The sequence below is a fragment of the Haliotis cracherodii genome, unplaced genomic scaffold (assembly GCF_022045235.1).
Source record: "Haliotis cracherodii isolate W230 unplaced genomic scaffold, xgHalCrac1.p SCAF_1, whole genome shotgun sequence".
In the NCBI taxonomy this organism is placed as follows: Eukaryota; Metazoa; Mollusca; class Gastropoda; order Lepetellida; family Haliotidae; genus Haliotis; species Haliotis cracherodii.
The window spans coordinates 85,509,269-85,531,722 of NW_027266264.1; the positions used below are offsets into that span (position 1 = coordinate 85,509,269).

General features: G+C 38.6%; 2 protein-coding genes across 3 annotated transcripts in view; one reads left to right on the top strand and one right to left on the bottom strand.

Annotated features, from left to right (window-relative positions):
• Positions 1 to 2,269, top strand: part of LOC139452244 (alpha-2-macroglobulin-like protein 1) — an 80,611-nt gene extending 78,342 nt beyond the window's left edge. For both annotated transcript variants that reach the window (XM_071233679.1, XM_071233762.1), the window contains one exon: positions 695 to 2,269. In XM_071233679.1, the coding sequence (XP_071089780.1) occupies positions 695 to 873 (179 nt within the window). In that variant the 3' untranslated portion in view covers positions 874 to 2,269. The remainder of the gene's footprint in view (positions 1 to 694) is intronic.
• On the bottom strand, positions 2,151 to 19,858 carry LOC139452382 (ubiquitin-like protein 7). Its single transcript, XM_071233879.1, has 10 exons — positions 19,709 to 19,858; positions 17,059 to 17,172; positions 16,030 to 16,112; positions 13,364 to 13,448; positions 12,372 to 12,429; positions 10,808 to 10,905; positions 9,995 to 10,047; positions 8,486 to 8,569; positions 5,682 to 5,789; positions 2,151 to 2,549 (listed from the first exon to the last, which is right to left on the bottom strand). Exons 1-10 carry the CDS (start codon positions 19,848 to 19,850, stop codon positions 2,424 to 2,426), a joined length of 951 nt encoding a protein of 316 aa, XP_071089980.1. The 5' UTR covers positions 19,851 to 19,858; the 3' UTR covers positions 2,151 to 2,423.
• Positions 19,859 to 22,454: the final 2,596 nt, after the last annotated feature.

Genomic DNA, 22,454 nt, shown 5'->3' on the forward strand with positions numbered 1-22,454 from the left:
GGGAAAGACCTCATCTGTTTGTTTTCAAACCTTTGTTGATAATATCATGATTAAAGTAAATAAAGTACCATAAAATTGCTATACTGTGTAAACATGAAACAAAATAGATTCACAAACTTTCGTGTTGGCATACATTAATACCAATACAACTACAATGCGATTTTGTAGTGGGCTCATAATCCTTTATCATAACTCTCATAAACAGAAGTTACTTACAAATACTTGTCAAAAGTAATGTTCTTCTTGCTTGAAATCTCTATCTCCAGTTTCTTGAATATGGTCATATTTTGTAAGTACAATATGCGTACATCTATACTAACATGCCACAGAGAACTAGAACTGCGCCATCATATATCTCACCAAACTGGAACTAGCGGCCTATCCTATTAAGCCAATAATGAACTCGTACTTAACTTGGTGCATGCATGTAATCTTGATTAAATCTATATAAAATAAGAACTGAATTTCACCAAACAATATATATTCACGTTCACTGCACGCTACTGGGTTCTATGGTCAATCTTGATGTTTGCACCAACAAAGTGTTTTTTTGTCATCAGTCAACTAAAACTAACTAGACAACTGAAAACCTACTCTGAGTGATGTCATCTATCATACAAACACTTGCCACAAAACACATGGCATATCAGTCTTTCTGCAAAGCCTGTTGTAACTGTCGACTTATTTTCTCCAGTGCGCCGTCTGTTGATTCTGTCCAACCGGGAGCAGTCATTGGTGCAGAGTGTCGATCCAGGGAGTGTTGGTCACGTGATTCACCTGGGCTCCAGTACCATTATTATTAACCTGGACCGGAACCGGAAACTGGAGAAAGAGACCCGGAAGAAGGCCCGAAGTTGCAATCGCAGATCGTAGAAACTAAATCATCCCTGCTTTATACATAACATTGTTGGTTGAATGTCCGGGATGTCTGCTTTGTAAGTCAGCTGCTATCTACTGAAGATTATCACCAGTGTGCATTGATGCTGTGCATCTTCTTTGGGTAGTGAAAGGATGGATTCAGAAATAAGTCACCATCATCTTTTACCCAATCCTGAATCTGGACAATGTCTAACAGCAAACAGACATTTATAGCATTTGAACAGGGAAATTGCAAAAGTTAAGAATTCCGACGTTCAGTCTTGATAAACAAAAACAGATCATGTTCGTATTTTCCTATATTGTAAGACTGGAATGTATTGTGTGCAGTTTCTTGTGTGATATCTTAGGTGATCATTGAAATCAGAAAACTTCATCATTCACAAAGTGATCTTTAGTTCCATGGATCTTCAAAGCAAGAAAACATTATATCGTTTAACTTACATCAATTTAGTAATTTTGATATCTGTCTGATCTGCTTCAGCAAATAGATAACAGCTTTTCCTTTGCCAGCCTAAAAGATCTTATGAAAATGTAATCCTGCCATATTTGGATTTTAGGGCATTGTTGAAATACTGTTTATCATCAAATATTATTAATATTCACATAAAATGTAGATTTGGTGATGAGAAGTCAATGTTGATATGACAGAAATTACAGTTTGTGTTTGAATTTGAATTTACATTCATACTCTTATTCCAAAATACCATTCCATTTCATCTACCACCTCCTTGTACATAGACTGTTTGATCTTTTTGACTCTAGATTAGTGGCCAGTAGTTGAATTGTTCTCGTTGTTTGGTATTACATGTATCTTATATTCAGAGTAAAAATATAGTTATGTGATTATTACGTATGTATATAATATATTATTAGTACACAACATATACTGGTGCAGTGCTTGCATTGCTCACCTTGCATACATCGAGTTATTTGTACTTTTCTATTATTTAGTTGCACTATGTTGGTCGAGCTTAAATTTGAATTTGAAATGTTTTGACAGTTTGGAGAGATGTAACCATGGTAACCTAATATCAACACTATGTGTACCTGTCATTCAAATTAATGAAAATAGGACTCATTATGACTTTATGAAAAAGAGCTACATTTATCAAAGCTGATCACTGATTGAATGACTAGAATCTCTGAGTGAATGAGTTAACTGGGTGTACCAGAGCATCATCTGAATAAATATCAATAACTATATTTAAAGGATGATTTGTTTCTCTGTGAAACACGGAAGATACTGTGCTGACTGAGAGTTGTTTCTTCTCTTTCCTGGCAATGTGGTGGACAGCAGTGATCAGGTTTGATACAAAGATAATACCAAACACAGCTGGTTGTTTTACATGTATTACCTTCAGTGTCTCGATACATGAAATAAACAAATATTATTCCACTCTAGTGTTGTTGGTCTTGTTGGTGCCTTGATTCAAGAGAATTCCTACAGCCAAACACTGTGATAAGTTCAAGGAATTGTTATGACAAGATATTCACAAATTTATGTTTCGTCAACATTTCAATATGTCCATGGTTGGCTGTGATCGTCATGTATTCTGATCTGCAAAAATGAGTTCCAAGGCAGCCTGGATGTCTCCGCCTGTGGCATCCAGGGCTCGGCGGGCCAGGTTGTCATCAGCGATGCCCATGTCCCGCAGTTGCTGCATCTGGGCCTGGCAACAAAACAACATACATACTGCATTAGTCCGTGCTCATACACTTGTCTGTGAGACAGAAACTTATGACTTGCAAGAAGTCGGAAAGTACTATTGAACCTTTACCTCATGATGAGCAGCTGTGTTGATTGAGTACCATTTAGATAAATACCAACAGCTGACCAAGGCTAACCTTACATTTAAACACAAACTAAGGGATGCAACTCTGCACTTTGCAGTCCAGTTTGCTCTTGTGTGATGTTTAATGTATTTCAGATATATCACGGCGGTCTGTAAATAATCAACTCTGGACCAGACAATCCAGTGATTGACATCGTGAGCATCGATCCATGCAATTGGGATACAATGACATGCATCAACCAAGTCAGCAAGCCTGACCACCCAATCCTGTGAGTCGCCTTCTACGACAATCATAGTCGCCTTTTACGACAAGCATGGGTTGCTGAAGACCTATTCTACCCAGGATCTTCATGGTTCTATTCATCAAATGAGCAAACCATACTGTCTTGGTAAGATGACCCAATCAACCAAGTCACTGAGCCTGACCACTGGATTCATAAAAGCGTCTCTTACAAGAATTCGAACCCCGAATTTGCATTTAAAAAAATAAATATTAAAGGCTGAGTACTTCACCTGACTTGTGAAGACATTTTACCCCACACCATACAAACATCTATGGTGAGTTAAACCAAAATGGTGTAATAAGAATCTGGGAAAAAGAAAAGAACAAGTATCTTCACAGCATCTTTTATGACAATGATATTGAGTGCTAATTGTGATGCCTTGAGCAATCTTTGATCTATTCTCGGTCATTTCAGTCACACAAAAGTTTAAACCCTGTGCCATGTGCACATTCTAAACTTTTTGTAAAATTTGATGTCTTTTTAGATGTTAAAATCAAAAGAATTCTAATAAATTCACAATGACTTGAACAAGATAAAATGTCTTCATAAGAAGTAACCTGCATGCCAAATTTCAGCTTCATTAGGGTAACTGACACACTAGTCAAATTGTCCAAAATGCTGACCCATCTATCGTCTCTTTGGGACTTCTTGAACACATGTTGAACCTTTTCTCAAAAACCAACATGTGTAAGATGGTGAAACTTTGCATGGACCATCCTACTAACATCCTCCTAATATTGCTTGAACCATTTCATTTTAAGTCAAATTTGGTTTCCATGGCAACCACATGTGAAACCTACTTTTTGCCATTGATCCCCAAATGTATGCAGACGATCAAATGAAGCTTGGTGGCAGCCTAGTGTGCGTTGGGGTCACAGAGATGGTTTTCCAATTTGCACCTACATTAATTTTTATTGACCATGTTCATCATGTACACTTTGGTTGCGCCAACTAGTTTGGTTGAATCAAGGTCATAATTAACATTATCATAAAAAATGGAACAGATGTGATAGGCTCCACTAGTGGTGAGTGAGTGAGTTGGGTTTAATGCAACTTTTAACAGTATTCCAGTTATATCATGGCGGGTCAGCTTAATGTTGGAGGAAAGCCTGAAGTGATTGATGCAGGTCTGAGATGTTTACCACTTCAGTGAAACCCACGAGCACGGGTATGGTGCTGACAAACCTAGAAACATAATCGGGCTGAACCAGGATTCGAACCCACAATCATAGGTTTCTGGAGTGCCCAAGGGACGCAACGCGAATTGCGGCGCCTTGGGCTATTGGGCCACCCGTGCCCCACCCCACTACTAACTACACCAATACATTTCAATACATTTTGAATAAAAGATGACCAATTATTAGCCATGGTGGCTGTGTTTAAAATTGGATTGGTATTCTGAGGGCACTTTTTAGAGACACCATAGCTGAGATCATTTATGCAACGTTTCAGCTTCACAGGCCGTGTAGTTTCAGAGGCAATATCTAACATTGAACAAGAGTCATCCGAAGATGACATATCCCCACGGCGTGGCATGTCGGTAAACTGTGTGTACCTTCAAATGTATTAATATTGGCAAGGAAATCTTTTTCCTTGATGCCAAAACCAGAAATATAATGAAGGTTATTATTAAATATTGGTTCATGTAGCTCACTTTCTGATGATCTTATTGTAATAACAATAGTGAGTGAGTGAGTATGGTTTTACGCTGCTTTTAGCAATATTCCAGCAATATCACGGCGGGGGACACCAGAAATGGGCTTCACACATTATACCCATGTAGGGAATCAAACCTGGGTCTTCGGCGTGACGAGCGAACGCTTTAACCACTAGGCTACCCGACCGCCCCTGTAATAACAATAACTTCGCAGATTCGCATATGAATAGCTCTGTAGTAGCCTCATGACACAAAGGCATAAAGAGAATGTACTAGATTATGTAACTCACATCATATATAGTATATGATATCAGTAAATAGTACACCTTAGAATAATATGTCAGGGGCTACAAATTAAAAAGATTAAAATCTATAAATAACAAACTGCACTACTAGTGAACATGATTGACATGTGCATAAAGTTTGATGAATCTCTGTCGCATGGTTTAGAAGATATGCTCCAGAAGAGGACATTACCCTAAGTTCATCAATTTTCAATTCAAATTGAAAAAAGAAAAAAAAAGAAAAAATCTGTTTATAGCAAAGGCACCACTACATAACCTGCTTGATAGGCATAAAAACTTTTGAGAAGCTAGGTTCTACGGTTTAGGAAATATGCTCCGGGCAAGAGCACTACCCTCAAATTTCCTAAGTTCATCATATTTCCATGGAAACGACAAAAATTAAAAATTCTAAAAATCTCTAAATAGCAAAAGGCACTACTACTGAGCCTGATTGGTAAGTGTACCAAGTTTTGTGAAGCTAGGTTGTTTGGTTTAGGAAATATGCTCCGGACAAACAATGATTACAGACGGACAGACAGACGGACGGACGGATGGACTGACATACTGATGGCTATATCCCCCCCGTCATTATATGTGGGGGGGGATAAAAATGGCATTGTCATGGAACTGAGAGAATTTGTACAGACAACATAGCTGGGATCATTCAAACAAAGTTTCATAGTAAAAACGGGGTACCTGAAGGTCAAAGGGGAGGGGAGAGAGAGAGGAGTCCAGACCCCCCCCAACCTCTGGATTCACCTATGACCATAGCAGCATCACTCACCTCTGTGGCAGCACTTTGAGCCTGCAGCATCGCCTGCTGGAAGAAGTCGGAAGAGATGATGGGAGGTCCACCGCTTGGATTAGCACTGGATGTAGACGCGCCACCAGACTGCTAAAATGAAACACATACTCGGTACATTACATAGATAAGGATCTACATCATAAAGTGCAAGAATCATGTGTTATATGGCAGTGTCATTTACTGTTAACAATGATTGTCACTGTATTACATTGTTAATGTTCAGATTCAGTAGAAGTTCATTGCATTGTATTTGGAAAATGATTCGTTGTCAGGAAAGAAGCACTAAATAATGTTAGCAGTGGTGATGAACTAGTTATATTCAGATGCTCAAATTATCTGTAAATTTCTGGAATAGTTTGGATGATTGTCAAGCATTATGGAAACGTGAACTATTCTGTGATGTTCTGGTGACACTGAACTGGTCAAGCAGTGTGTGAAAAGTGATGGAAGCTGGTTAGACCATATAAGTGGAGAAGGCGCGTCCCTGTCTTTTCTCACATTTCATCTCATATTTCATGTGACATTACATCAAGACCAGCTTTCGTGTGAAGATCACTTATCACCCTGGATTCCAAGCCTTGGCCTACCTTGGAAGATTGACCATTGTTGCGGATAGGTGAATAATATTACCAGTGATCTTTTTGATATCACTACTACTACACTATTTTGTATCTCATTCTGCCATTGAATGTTTTGTAAACCTAGTTAATTATGTAATACATTTGTTGACTGTATACCATTCGTTGGTTGTCGGTTGGTTTTATACTACGGTTTTTCATACAGATTTCTTGGTTAACATATTGTTTCAATTTGGGAATCGACTTGTAACACTGGAACAGTAATAGATTTTTATGCATCATTATGCAGCCAGTAATCATTGATGCACAACATATATGATGGCCGATGAAGTGTGAAAACGTAAACTTAGTGCTCCTGCACCTAATTAAAAGTACCGTATTCGACGTAATAAGCGTCCCGCTCTGATAAGCGCCCACGGCGGTATTTGCTAATATATTGGCTAGTGAACAATCCCAAATAGCACCCCTTTCGATTGATCAATGTTCACAAGACTTATTTATTCGCGTACAATACGCACTCGTGTGTTATATGCACCCTTAAATATGGGCGATTAAATTCTAGAATAATATATCTGTCGTACATAAACAATTCAGGCTGTCAGCATAAACCACGAAATTTATTTTTCAACTCTGTTTTTTTCCCCAACATAATATTCTAATAAGAGCCCCCTATTTCTAATTTTGAGAGCACCCTGGGCGCTTATTACGGGGAATACGGTATGTATTTTAAGGTCTGTAGTTGAAAACAACCCAAAATAATCTTAAAAGGGGGCGTGGCTTAAATAGCACGACAAGCTAGGCCTGCAAGCTGATTGGACATTACCACCAGCCAGCTACAGAGTATACATGATCGTTTATCAGTTGTAGGGAGACCTGTGTTTGTATATATAATACCGGTACGGATTCCATGCATGTCAACAGTATGGCTAGTGGGTCCGTGTCAAGTAACATTGATGTAAGGTGAACTATATAGCTTCAACATTGGAAGATATTTTCCTTTTCAATATTAGGGCCGCATGTTCCACCCCCCTACCCCTCCTCAACTCAATCCATGCCGTTATAAAGATAGACGATATTTGTCTCAACTACAGTCACTCATCTCTCACCAACATGTAACTGCAGTAGATTATAGCATAATGTATGCCAGCAGTCAGTCCAGGTATCATAAAACACTCAGCTATGTGTATAGTGTAATGTAACACGTTAGTAAGTGACACTGACTCACAGTCTATGACATGTTGCTTCATCTTTGTAGAGCAATATCAAGATTGCACAGTATATTGTGATTTTGAGAAAAATATACTATACAAACGATTGAAATGAACCAATCTGTGTTTTGCAATCACTATATAATCTATCTGTCCAAGAGGGGGATAATCCCGATTATTTTCGTCACTATTGTCGTCCAGGCAGGGGTTACTGTTTCCACTATCACCAATTCATCTTCTGAGAAACATGCACATTCCATAACTCAAAAACTTTTGTCACTGTCAGAGTCAGACATATCGGCAGATTGTGATCAGGATACCACAAAAAGGAACAAAGTAAGTACTATCAATGATTCATCATTTTAATTTTTTATAAGTCTGACAAAAAAAAAGTGAACAAGGAACATAATTGAAGAGATAGTATCTTTAGCACACTGTTTTCTCACTGAATAGAGAACTCAATTTGTGATGTAAATGGCCTTTGTCACATTTCAGTTTTAGAAAGAGAGAGGATTACATTTTAATCCTTGAATCCCACTCATACGAGGGAAAGTACAGTGTACAAATGGTCATTGCTAATTGTGGAGAGAGAATGTCTAAGGCTTAAAAAGGGTTAGGAATAGGTTAGCTTTGCCAAGAAGGTGTGCAGCCAACCATGACCGTGAACAGAGGATTGCCTGCTTGAGTGTGAAGGAGGGCCAGGCTTGTACGATCAAGCATGTAATTTTGGAGGTAGCTTGCGTGATCACTAGAATACAGGAGACCTTCTTAATCAGTTGGATGAAGTGGAAAATGCTGTTGGTTCTTGTAAAATTGTTGCTGTGCCTGTGCTGTTATTGACATCAACAGCGTAATTAAACAGAATAGTACTATTCTCAGTAAACAAAAGAAGATAGCAATAAATAAATTTGAATAATTTCGTTCCTTGTACATTGTAAAGAGAAAGTTATTAAATCCTAAAATACAATCTGTCAACGAGAGTTCCAGCTGGGCTTACCCTTGGACTCGAGCCTTGTGCGGCTTGAAGTGCAGCTGCCAGCTGTGATGCTGTGATGCCCTGACCTCCACCCACCGTGCCAGACTGACAACAGATCAACAAGCTCACACTCAGTACAGAAGCACACTGCCCATCAAACGCTTATCCCTTTTAGCAGAAAGTGTCAACCATCTTTAGAGTCAACTAACCAAAGATACCACTTCGTTTCAGTAAAAGCAGTCAATTCATGTCACATAAAATACAGAGGATTCGTTTGAATGTTATATGTTAATTGGGGTGTAATATCTCTCTTTAAACAGCATTGCAGTTTGACCAGGGCCTGATCTTGTAAACATGTTTCGGTTCGATTCCCATGTTAGACATTCAAACAGGAGGACACGCTTCTGTATAACAACTTCTTATTGTGATTTATGACTTCTTACCCCTTGCCGTGTTTATTCTAGAGAGTAGCATTGTCGCTTCTATTTAAATAATGACAATAATTATAAAGTGGGGCAGCAGGGCTCCACTAGCTGCTATGTTCACATGTTCCCCTATTTCAGGCTTCACCTAAGGGACGGACACCGAGTTACCCTGGAATATTGACAAAAACAATGAAGAAGATGTTATCCATTGATGTGGGAGGAAAGCCCACTGAGATGCAGGTCTCAGACAAGCATGGGTACTGGCAGACCTATGGTCAGCATAGGCAGATCCAGAGGGGTGGTCCAGGGGTTTCCGGATGCCACCTTTTGAAAAATGCTGGATCTGCCCTTGGTAGGTGTGAATGCCAATTTAACCAACAACTTGCCTACACCAAGGGATGTAACTCTTCACACCAAGTTGCAGTGCTCTCGGCAGGCAAATTGGGAAAAATTATTATTTTGTTCAAAATTGGGACATTTCTTTTAAGATCTTATTTTCTTTATTTTAGGGTATTTCAACATGGTGTTATAACATTGCATTCAAATATTTACATGACATGGGATTATTATTATTCTAATTTGGGAATTTTAACCGACATGTACTGGCGACTTCATGAATATTCCCTGCATATCTGTAATTCTGCCACCCATGCCCTCTCATGTGATAAACAAGGAAAACACCTTTTGGGAAGGAAGGACAAACAACAGGACATCGATCATCCCTCATTATCCAGTGCATTAGGTCTTCATTCTATGAGGACAAATACCTTGGACTCATCACCATACCTTGTAGTGAGACCTATTTGAATGACAGTCTGAACACTCTTCTGACAAAAGTAAATATACTGATAGCTTGCACCTACAAGATGATGATTTTCATGAAGTGGATTAATGCCAAGCTTTGCCAAGAGCTGCTTTGATTGCTCGTTGATTTCAATCTTAGAGCGAGAGACATCCTGTGCTAAGATGGTGATAAGAGAGATTGAGATAGTGACGTCACTTTCGTGATGAAGCTATGGTGGCGAATGTAGACATAATACCCGTACACAGGCCAACTGAGGATGGAGATGTAACTTGATGACCTTTTGGGCCATTGGGTACTCACCGGTGGGCCCGCATCCTCCTCTTCATCTGACATCTGGTCCAGAGAGTATGTCCCTACGAGATGACATGTAACCATAGTATCAGTGCCAAAAATCATCAATCGACAACAGACCCCAAACCATTCCCACTAAGCAGCTGTCAAATCAATACTTGATGCGACTGGGGGGGGAAAAAGGGAGTTTTTCTGAATGTTTTTAGAGATGTTGAATATGCAGTAAAACAGAGGTACCAAAACAAATAATCAAAATATGCAAAAACCTGTATTTTATGTTACCCTGCATAACACACACTTACTGCAAATCAAATTTTACAATGATATGGCCGACTCAGAACAAAACAATTCAAATGGGATTGGAATTCTTTTTCAGAGACACGACAGCTGGGATTATTCAAACAAAGCTTCAGCTCCATGGGCCTTATAGTTTCAAAGACATTGAGCTAAATATCACATGATCTGCTATTTGTTTTCTTTCAATACAGAAGACCAATGAATGTTATGCTTAGTGTCATCCAATCACAGCTTCAAGATATCAGTCACTGCCTCCTCACTTTGGGAGACAGGAACCCAGGCAACTCCAGATCTTGATTTCAGTGTATACATATGCTGTTCAAATTATATTGTTTATGATACATGCATTGATCTGGCAAGTGGAACGTCCTGTACACCACACTATGACAACTGTTGATTTGTAAAGATTTCAAGATCACATGAATATGATGGGACGGATGATGCATGTAAATCTTAAATTGATTGACTAATTGGGGAAAAAAGCAGCTGTAGCCTGCTTGTACATGCTGGGGACAGTATGCTAACCTGTAGAGACTCGGGCAGCGTCCTTGGAGCCCTCCTCATTGACAGCTGCTGCTATTGTGATGGCGGCATTGCCGAATGATGGATGTTTCTCCAGCAACCTACAAATGGTAAGAGTCATGAGGCAACATACCACAGATCTGGTTGGAGACTGGTGGGTGGGGCAAAAAGGCAACATACTACAGCCCTGGTTGGAGACTGGTGGGTGGGGTAAAAAGGCAACATACCACAGATCTGGTTGGAGACTGGTGGGTGGGGCAAAAAGGCAACATACTACAGCCCTGGTTGGAGACTGGTGGGTGGGGCAAAAAGGGAACATACTACAGCCCTGGTTGGAGACTGGTGGGTAGGGTAAAAAGGCAACATACCACAGATCTGGTTGGAGACTGGTGGGCGGGGTAAAAAGGCAACATACTACAGCCCTGGTTGGAGACTGGTGGGGCGGGGTAAAAAGGCAACATACCACAGCCCTGGTTGGAGACTGGTGGGTGGGGCAAAAAGGGAACATACTACAGCCCTGGTTGGAGACTGGTGGGTAGGGTAAAAAGGCAACATACCACAGATCTGGTTGGAGACTGGTGGGTGGGGCAAAAAGGCAACATACCACAGCCCTGGTTGGAGACTGGTGGGGCGGGGCAAAAAGGGAACATACTACAGCCCTGGTTGGAGACTGGTGGGTGGGGTAAAAAGGCAACATACCACAGCCCTGGTTGGAGACTGGTGGGCGGGGTAAAAAGGCAACATACTACAGCCCTGGTTGGAGACTGGTGGGCGGGGTAAAAAGGCAACATACCACAGCCCTGGTTGGAGACTGGTGGGGCGGGGTAAAAAGGCAACATACCACAGCCCTGGTTGGAGACTGGAGTCGGGGACAAGTACAGAAGGGAAACCAAATAGCACTAACTTTCCCTTGCCTTCAATTAAATACTTGTTTCCAATTTCATTATTTGGTGCATTTTGAAATAATACAAAACCTTCATCTAACTGAGTAATTTTTATCTTTACAATACACACCATGGTGGTGTCATGTTTTACCGTGTAAAAAGCAATCACACTGCTTACCCCTAGACTGCATGTTCAGATATCACACATTTTACACCTGGGTTTGATTCCCCTCATGGGTACAATGTGTGAAACCCTTTTCCAGTGATATTGCCAGAATCGAGCTAAAGGCAGCATAAAACCATACTCATTCACTCACTTTTTCTATGGGCAGGATATATAATTTCTTTAACTAAATCAGCAGTAATGGTAACAAATGAATTTGAGTGAGTGAGTGAGTGAGTGAGTGAGTGAGTGAGTGAGTGAGTGAGTGAGTGAGTGAGTGAGTGAGTCAGCTACCATACACAGAAACCAACGAGCATGGGTGTGATGCTGACTAACATGAAAACATAAAACAACGGGATTCGAAGCAACGATTATAGGTTTCTGGCCTGAAAAGCAGAGTCAATTTGTTCACTAAACTGAGGTGCCTTAGACAACTGGACCACCCATGCCTCAGGGAAGCACTATAGTACAACCTTAGAGACTCATATTGAAGAGATTTAGCAGTGAAATGGGTACTTACTTTGAAATGTTCTGTGGATGCGCTAGGATGGTGAGGAGATCTGGATCTTGCAGCATTGCTGAAGAACAGGACGAGCTAAATAAAGCAAAGTATCACGGCACAGAAGACACCTATATTCACTGATGTGAGGATGTGCAAATACATTTTTAGAAAAATAGAGAATCTCTTTTGATATCAAATATCAACATGAGCGAATAAAAGTTTAAAATTCCTCGGAAAGCCTTGAACTTTTACTGATATACTTGATATCAAGAGACACAACGGTGAGATTCTATTAATAATCCCAAATCATTCTTCCTACCTTTTCAGGTTGTTAACATTCAGGTCAGGTTCATTCTTTCCATGATACGCATCACAATATCATTTTTATCACGCTTGATATATCGGGTGATTTCAAATTGCGATTTTTATCATGTCTTTGTCATGTATTTTCTTGCTAAATATGTATTTATTGACTGAGAAAACGTAATGTTGTACCAGCATCTTGTTTGCTCCATTTATGAACTTCAAGTCATACCTTAATGCATCAGATTTTTTCAGAATTCAAAATTTTGAATTATATAATATATTGTAATACGGTACATATCGCAATACGGCCTTGTGCATCACAAAATATTGTGATACACTTTAAACTTCCAATACCCATCCCTGATGGTAACCAAGCATTGTGATGCAATTTCATTGTAGCAATATCTCCTCTGATATCTCGGCAAGCATCAGAGTTTTTAACTTTTATTGACTTGTGTTGATACTAGATTTGATATCAAAATTTAATGGGGCTATAACCAGAATATCTGTCCTCATAAATAGAGGTTCCATAATGGTGTGCACAACCTCATCACTTACATCCACTGGGACCACATTTTAACAGACATGTTCTACTTTAAATTAACCAGCTGAAAGTGACATTAACATACGACAGAACATATTACAAGCCCCATGCAGGTGAGTAACCCTGTTATTTAGAGAGACGAAAAGCTCAATTGACTCACAGATAGCCACAGGGTCGCTGTCAAGACCGGGCGTGGCTGCAATGATGTTCTCGATGGTGTCAGGATCTGTCAGCATCTTCTCCACCTGCCAACAATACCAGAAATTGAAACTGAGGAGTTCCGAAGTCCTTGAGATCAGCTCTTATAGTATATAGCCCGGGACTCTTAAATGTTCAACTTTCAACATAAGGTGTAAATGCCAAGGAACCTTACTTTCATGCTTAATTTTGACATATATACCTCATTGACATATATACAACTAACTTCACAGTCGACATGGCCTGACTTCAATTCACATACAAAATGAACTTACTTGCCAAGTTAGTCATACTGGAATGTTTCAAGGCAATTTTCAAATAAGTGTTCATGTCGACATAAGTATTATATATTTTGAAAGATTAGTGTTCAATAGTGTACTATATACATTCACCTGCAAAACACAAACTGGGCAAACATATTTGAGTTCATGTAAATCTCTGACTGTGACTTAAGTCATAATGACTCATCTTATTCCAAAACTGAACTGGCTTGATCCCACATATCAATTCAAATAAAATGTTGTCTCTTATAGCATTTGTATAGTTTATATGAAAATATTGGAAATTTTCGTTTAAACTGTGTATTTACATACTTATTCTATCTCACACTATCCATATCTTCATTCCTCTTCGATCCTATGTGGAAACAAGCTTGAACCATGCTTTAAGTTTCTAAACCAAACACTTTACCCGAACACACGCCAGCATCCCTGTGGTCACTGACCAGTAACTGTGTCAATTACATGCTCCGTTCATAGTGAACTTATACGACCCAATCGTGTGGGTATGGATTTAATATAAAAATCTATTGGGGTTATAAGATGAACATTTATACTCATAAATGGGAGGTCCATCGCCTCATCACTTACATCCTCTCAGACCATATTTTAACAGACATGTTCTATTATGAATTAACTAACTGAAAATGACATTAACATACAAAAGTGAGTGTAACAAGCCTATGAGATATTACACACAGATCAACAGCACTAGTTTAAACGCTCCATTATTTTTCAGGGATGGACAGATGTTTGTCAGTTATACATTATCTTGACACAACATTTCAATTAATTAGCATTTTGAAATTGACAGAATTAACTTTTAAATAATTTGAAAAGGTGAATAATTTCAAATTTTATTGGAAAACGTGTTGCTAGCGGGGGTTCAAACCCACATTGTTTGATTTAAGGATGTGTAATTTAAGACCTTGGCTACAGCGACATGAGGGAGGGTATGGCGTGAAATTATCTATTAAATATTTGTATTTTATATTTTTCTGCATAATGCTTAAATAATAAAAGCTCAAAAATAATATACATATGGATATAATGATAAACCCTTGACGAGAAAAAATATATAAAAATTTATATATCCTTGTTCGGGGCCCCCTGTTTCCTATAATCCCTGTCAGCATGTATTTACAATGTGCAGGCAATTGATAAAATACTGGTTTAGGACCCCACAAAATTATGCAGAGCCATGTACCATGCATTGTTAATATCAGCTAGTGACAGAGCCTGGTGCACGTGCAACAGCGACAGAGAACGCATTCCTCGTGCATCATGCAAGGGTGTCTCACGTAGTATAAATACAAACAAACAGTTCTAGTTTATTTTTCAAATGTTAACCACAACAGAATATCTTGTCAAAGAGTAAAAGTAGGGATGTGTTTTAAGTAGGGTAATATCCCCGTAACTCTCTATTCCTTAAAACTAATAGGGTTCGGGGTGCACTATTTTAAAGGAACTGTGGGTCACAAGGACATTCCCCTCTACATCTATAAATGATTATGAATTAATTGTTCTATAATGCTTAAAAAAGAACCAATATATCCAGTTTGTGTATGTGTTCATGGAGTACTAATCTAGAAAAACACATGTAAGCTATGATGTGGGTACATGATATGACTTTTTACCTTTCGTTTCCATATAACCAATTTTCATGAGTTACTGACATTAGACTTTCACTTTTTTTCTACAAGACACAAATTACAATTAACCTATTGTTAGCCAAATTGAGAATACATTGCAAAATTCACCATTTATATATTAAGTTTACTTCGTATCTCAACCGTAATACCTTGTTCAGCCCATGTATGAATCACATCAGGCAACCGATTCTACAAGTTGTAAAACCTAACACAAAGTGAACATCACACAATGCTCTCTGAACAACAACCCACCAAAAAGTGAATGTTGCACAACGCTTTTGGAATGACAACCCAGCAGGAAGTGAATGTTGCACAACGCTTTTGGAATGACTACCCAGCAGGAAGTGCACGTGGCATAACACTCTACGAACAACAACCTAGCTGAAAGTGAATGTCTCACAATGCTCTTGTAACAGCTACATGTTCTACAACTACCAAACAGAAAGTGAATGTCTCACAATGCTTTTGTAACTAAGCAACAGAAAGTATATGTCTCACAATGCTTTTGTAACTAAGCAGCAGAAAGTGAATGTCTCACAATGCTTTTGTAACTAAGCAGCAGAAAGTGAATGTCTCACAATGCTTTTGTAACTAAACAACAGAAAGTGAATGTCTAACAATGCTTTTGTAACTAAGCAACAGAAAGAGAATGTCTCACAATGCTCTTGTAACTAAACAACAGAAAGTGAATGTCTCACAATGCTCTTGTAAGCTGGGTTCAGGAGGTCACTCTGTAGAGCAGCAATAATCTCAGCTTTGCTTGGGGTGTGACTCGCAGCAGCTGCAACAGACAAGGAAGTGGGATTCAGTCATTATCATCATCATATGCTTTACATGGGTTAAATGTTAAACGTTTGTGTTGCGAGAGCGAGACTCCATTCAAGAAGGCTGTGGCCAGTGAATGATCGCATTCAATGTTACCAGTTTAACTTATACGGTAATGCTCTCTATGTGATAGTATATGTGATGTAAGAGAGGTAGGTTGCCTTGGGAATGACCGTTGGACCCTAGTCTGGTTGAGAGTGCTGCTGTGTGCGCACATACATGTCTTATTCTCTAATATATAACCAATTAAATAACCTTGACTCAAGAAATGTTGTTTTATCTCTGGGCCATATTCCGATCTAACACATGCTTGGGGGTTGCATGTGTGAATTGGCAGTCTGAAGCAATCTGTCCCACAGTTAAGGTATCTTTCAAGTAAACAGACATGTGAAATGAACAGTGGTTATGGTAGTTTGCCTACATGTTAATTATCTTTACACAGGCCATTGTATTAATACAATGATCATGAGTGAGGTTTGTTCAACACCACTATGTACTCCTATAGGGGGTTTGTCAGATCTTCATGCAGAGAGGAATACACTTAACTATGCAACTAGTTGGGTTGAAATGATACAGCTAGGTCAAGAGCACAATATATGTATCGAGATATGCATATTTATTTCAAATCGTGTTGAAACGTCTTGAATATAAATATTTCAGAGCAGGTTCAACAGGAAAAGATAGCTGCAGACACTTGCAATTTTGCAATTTTTGACTGACAAAAATGGTGGGGATTTATTTAACGATGTATTTAAGCATGTGTGCTATCATGTATTGATAATATATATAAAATATATATTGTGTATCGTATCGGAGCATGAAAACTCACACTGCACCAGTGCACCTCTAGCAACTAGTGACAGTTGCTGGTCTGATTCCTAAAGCTGTGTTTTGTACACTACCTGCTGGTTCATCTCTTATCTTCTTCTGTAACACATAGACAGTTGAGCCTGGTCTCAAACCATAAGCAGTGAGTGGTCTGCTTTCTAGTAGTCTCTGACCAGAGTATATCAATTCTGAAAAGAAATCCATAGAGATATTGTTTGTTATCTCTAGTGACCATTATGATTCAAATACTTCTACTCCACAAGAACTACTTTCCCACAACTTCATTTCTTGACTAACCCCGCTAACAGCAGTAGTATCACTCACATGTACCAACAAATTTGGTGTACATCGTTGATTGAAAATTGATACATTTAATTTATTATTTATCATGATTATTGTGTTTTAGTCATGTTGTCAAGTGTTATATTATATTTTAATTACATAACATACACATGGGGACCAAGGTTAGAATAGGTCCCCAGTACAACATACTGTTTACAAATTGGACCGGGTAGTTTACAAATTGATGGTTTGGTAAATTTCATGTACCAGCACGGTTTGAAATTCACAAACGGTAAGTCTGCTTGTCAAAGACTAGTAAATTTACGCAGGACTAGTGATATTTTCTTGTTGACGACCATTAGTTGCCATTAAATACATGGCAACTTTGTTGTATATAGTTTTAGCAGAATATTGAAAATAACCTAATTTCTAACTTGTCTAACCCTGCAAAGTGACCATATCCTGATGAACATTTCTCATAATAACAATAACTGGTCAAGTGGTTTGCCTGGAACAGACTCCATTATTTATATGGTCTCATTATATAGGCGTAAATTTGCAGACAGTGGTATAAAAACGACAACAAACAATACAAAATTTTAAAAATGCTACAATAAATATGGTAAATGTCAAAATGTCAAAATAACAGTATCAGAATTGTAGTAAGAAAACTAAAGTTGCAATTAGGGAATAGTTCCTTTCCTCAGGCAATTTTACAATCGAATAATGAAATATAATTAAAATAACTATCTCAGGTGGTAGGACTACATGTGTTTTACAATCAAAATGTTCAATTGTCTGTTGGAACGAGACTACTATACTGTGTTGAGGATAACAACAAATTCAGTGATAGTAGTTCTCATTAACTAGTAGCATACTATTCTGACCCAGATCTCAATGCTTCAATTTTGCTACAAATTGGAACTGAATAAAACTGACAGAAAATGTAAACATTGTGAAAAATGTTTGTCTCATCCGAGCTGGATCAGATACAAACAAATTAAGGTATATTTTCACAAATTTCTAAGGCTGTGTGACCTAGATTGAACCATGATGTCTACATTATTATGGAATGAGTGTACAACATGCTAAATGACAGATGTTCAGTCAGGAATACTAGACGAGATCAATCATTTCATCAAGAAAGAAAGACATGATGGAAGGATGAAATTGACACCAGAATGTGTAGACATCCTTTCTGTAAAAAAATGTATTTCCTGTTGTCTAAATTCTACCTCCTGGTTGGTTTCACACACACACTGTCACTAGAGCGACAGCAGGCTACAACAAACTGGTCAAGTCACAGCAATGAGCAAATGGAAAGGTACTCTCTCCTACACAGAGTTCTTAGCGGCCAACCTACTACCCCTGCCTTTTCGATTACAGAATCTTTATGCCACCCAATAGTATCATAAAAGATATATATATATATATTATGTACTGGCTAGCAAACAGTTATCACTGAGGACCAATTATCTCCAACACCCTGTTATATATGGCTCATGTGCTAGCAGTTTTACTTTTGCTCATTTTCAACAGAAGAAATATATATCCGAAAATGATTAACAAACCTGACTTTTGTTAGGAATATTAGAAACATACTAGTTAAGCATATTGCTGAAATAAAACATTAATTTAAATGAATAATATAATTCAGTGCAATACCAGTGATAAAAAATGTAATATGTATAACTGAAGCAGAGCACTGTTAAGACGGCGATGAGGTACAATAAGTCGACAGGAAAGCTCTATTTCCACTATTCTGATTCCCTCTTGTGGCGTAACAAGAAATCTATTCACACTTTTTCCACAGACAGAAATAGGCACAATTGCTCATAGTTTCACAAAAAACATTGAACGTCTACGGTAAATTACATTTAAAACACGGTATATTTCAGAAATAACATGAAACAAATGGCGATAACTGGTCGCTGGCCAACATACATTATACATATTACGATCCTTGGGTTAGGCTAGTTATGTGGATGTGTTAGGGCAGGTTACCCCACACCTCTATCCTTATCTCATAAATGAAAATAGTCGTTAACATATTGATATAGCAGCACATCCTACACAGTCCATTCAGTAAAATACATCATTTTCAATCTGTTTCAGAATGCTTCGAAGGGCTTCAAAGGGGCTCGCCTGCTCTGATTCAGAATAAGCGAATTTGTTTACAAACGAAACATCCCATCACGGGATTATATTTGTTGTGGCATAGGCGTAATGCTAAATCATCACTTCGCACGGAGGGTCATGTATGATCCACATTAGTCAAACGTCATACATAAGATCACCTCAATACATCAACAAACATGGCATTTAGTGATGAATGTACTAGAAACTTCTGCCTACAAAAGTGTGTTACCTAATTTCGTGGTATCACGAAATTGCGATACATAATTTGTAATTCGATTTCTATTAGTTCAATAACAAAAATACCGATGTCATCTTTTGAGGCTTCGATCTTCTTGGCTATTTCTTGTAAAAGATTAGTGACGGAACCTTCAATATTCACGTCTTGCAGACGAAATCTACCAGTTTTTCCTGAGTCGGTTCGATCACGGACATTGATGTACGCCATGTTTAGATGTGACGTCACATGTACTAAGGAATATAATTGGTTGGAACGTTTCATTGTACAAGGCATGCTGGGATTTGTTGTTGTTTAGCAACTCCACGTGGTAGCAGCTTTCAATGACAGACAGCGTGAATAGAGCGCGCTCACAATGATACTATAGATAGGGATAGGGAAACATTTAGCAGATCACCAAAATATGGGTCAAACTGAAAGCAACAATTTGAAACAATTTGTTTCGACAAAGAAATCAAAAAGCGAATATCGGACAAGGCGTCTTCGGTACAAGAGACACATTGAGCAACACGACTGGAACTATTCCCCTCCCGATGGCTCCGATGTGGGACATGACATGTATAAAGTTAAGGTCTGCACGCCTGGATTAATTGAAAACTGCAAAACATTTCCTCCTCTTCGATTCCCAGAACTACACAAACACAAAGATAAGAAAAAAGGCGAGGAAACATTGAAGGAGACAGTTCTGGAGCGACTTCGCAAAGTTCTTAAAGAAGAGAAAGACGAAGAATCTCAATTTGCTGCTTTGCTGAAGAAGAGGGAGGATAGTTTGAAATTGCTTGAAGGTAAATGGTTAAAAAACCATGACAAGTATGTGAAGAAACTAAAGAAGGAACTTGAAAGTTTCTCAAATGATGAAATAATCAAGTCACCAGAGTGGTTCAATATGTTCTTGAAAGAAAAGAACGGAATTATAGTACTTGGACATCTTCTATCGTCACCCCATCCCACTGCTCCAAAGGAAGTAACCGAATTCTCCTCCAGAACACCCAGAATAATAATTCGCCCAAATAAAAAGGAGAAAGGAGTTTTCAGAGTGTCTGAGCAATATCGAAACGCGGGGACTGGCAAATGGAAAACAGCTTTCACATGTACAGACGCGCGCATCAGTCAGTTTGACGGCACAAGAGTCTGTATTACAGGGGAATTTGGACTACCAGGACAATCAGCATTTGACTTGATGGTGGTAAACAAAGAATGCCTGGATTCGAACCACAAGTTGCGAGGAGCCTATGTCAGGAGGGTCACGACACACCTAGATATGCTCACCTGGATAGTGGCTCCAAAATAAACTTTTGCACATGGACCATTGTTTGTTACCGGTGTGATCCTGAGGCATACCCGGCGTGTCGTATATAATATGAACAACAAGAGGAATGCGAGTAACAAAACCAAACTGAGGTTTTGTTTCGAAACTGAGGCAAATCAAGGGAGAACATTGCTTACAGGTTGGTTTCTGGATTATTACTGTGGAAACTATTGTGAAAGCCTCACTGAGGAAGGAAAAGTGAGAACATTGCTTTCTGGATTATTACTGTGGAAACTATTGTGGAAGCCTCACTGAGGAAGGAAAAGTGAGAACATTGCTTTCTTGATTATTACTGTGGAAACTATTGTGGAAGCCTCACTGAGGAAGGAAAAGTGAGAACATTGCTTTCTGGATTATTACCGTGGAAACTATTGTGGAAGCCTCACCGAGGAAGGAAAAGTGAGAACATTGCTCTCTGGATTATTACTGTGGAAACTATTGTGGAAGCCTCACCGAGGAAGGAAAAGTGAGAACATTGCTTTCTGGATTATTACTGTGGAAACTATTGTGAAAGCCTCACTGAGGAAGGAAAAGTGAGAACATTGCTTTCTGGATTATTACTGTGGAAACTATTGTGAAAGCCTCACTGAGGAAGGAAAAGTGAGAACATTGCTTTCTGGATTATTACTGTGGAAACTATTGTGAAAGCCTCACCGAGGAAGGAAAAGTGAGAACATTGCTTTCTGGATTATTACCGTGGAAACTATTGTGAAAGCCTCACTGAGGAAGGAAAAGTGAGAACATTGCTTTCTGGATTATTACTGTGGAAACTATTGTGAAAGCCTCATTGAGGAAGGAAAAGTGAGAACATTGCTTTCTGGATTATTACTGTGGAAACTATTGTGAAAGCCTCACCGAGGAAGGAAAAGTGAGAACATTGCTTTCTGGATTATTACCGTGGAAACTATTGTGAAAGCCTCACTGAGGAAGGAAAAGTGAGAACATTGCTTCTGGATTATTACTGTGAAAAATATTGTGGAAGCATCACCAAGAAATGAAAAGTGAGAACATTGCTTTCTGGTTTGTAATTGTGGAACTATTGTGAAAGCCTCACTGAGGAATGAAAAGTGAGAACATTGCTTCCAAGTTGTCGTTTTTGTGGAACTATTGTGAAATTATCACCGAGGAGTAAAAAGTGAAGACATTGCTTCCACGTTTATGATGTTGGAATTACTGTTAAAGCATCATCAAGGAAATATAAATGTGATGATGAATTTCAATTACCAATTTAAAACAAATTATATCACGAAAATAATAAAACGATTTGTTACCTAGAGCCAATTTTTCATGTGGCATTGTAGTACTTCGGCTGTATCGAGCAAATAAATATGGAAATGTGGAACTTGAAAACACATCAGAATAAAAAATAATTTTGCCTTTAAATAATGTGTATAACCATTTCTGTCTGTGCCCATATACATGTGTCTGTGGACGTATCTTCACATTCAACTATGGACGTCATGAAATAATTGCACCCAGATAACTTACGCACAGATTCATACCCA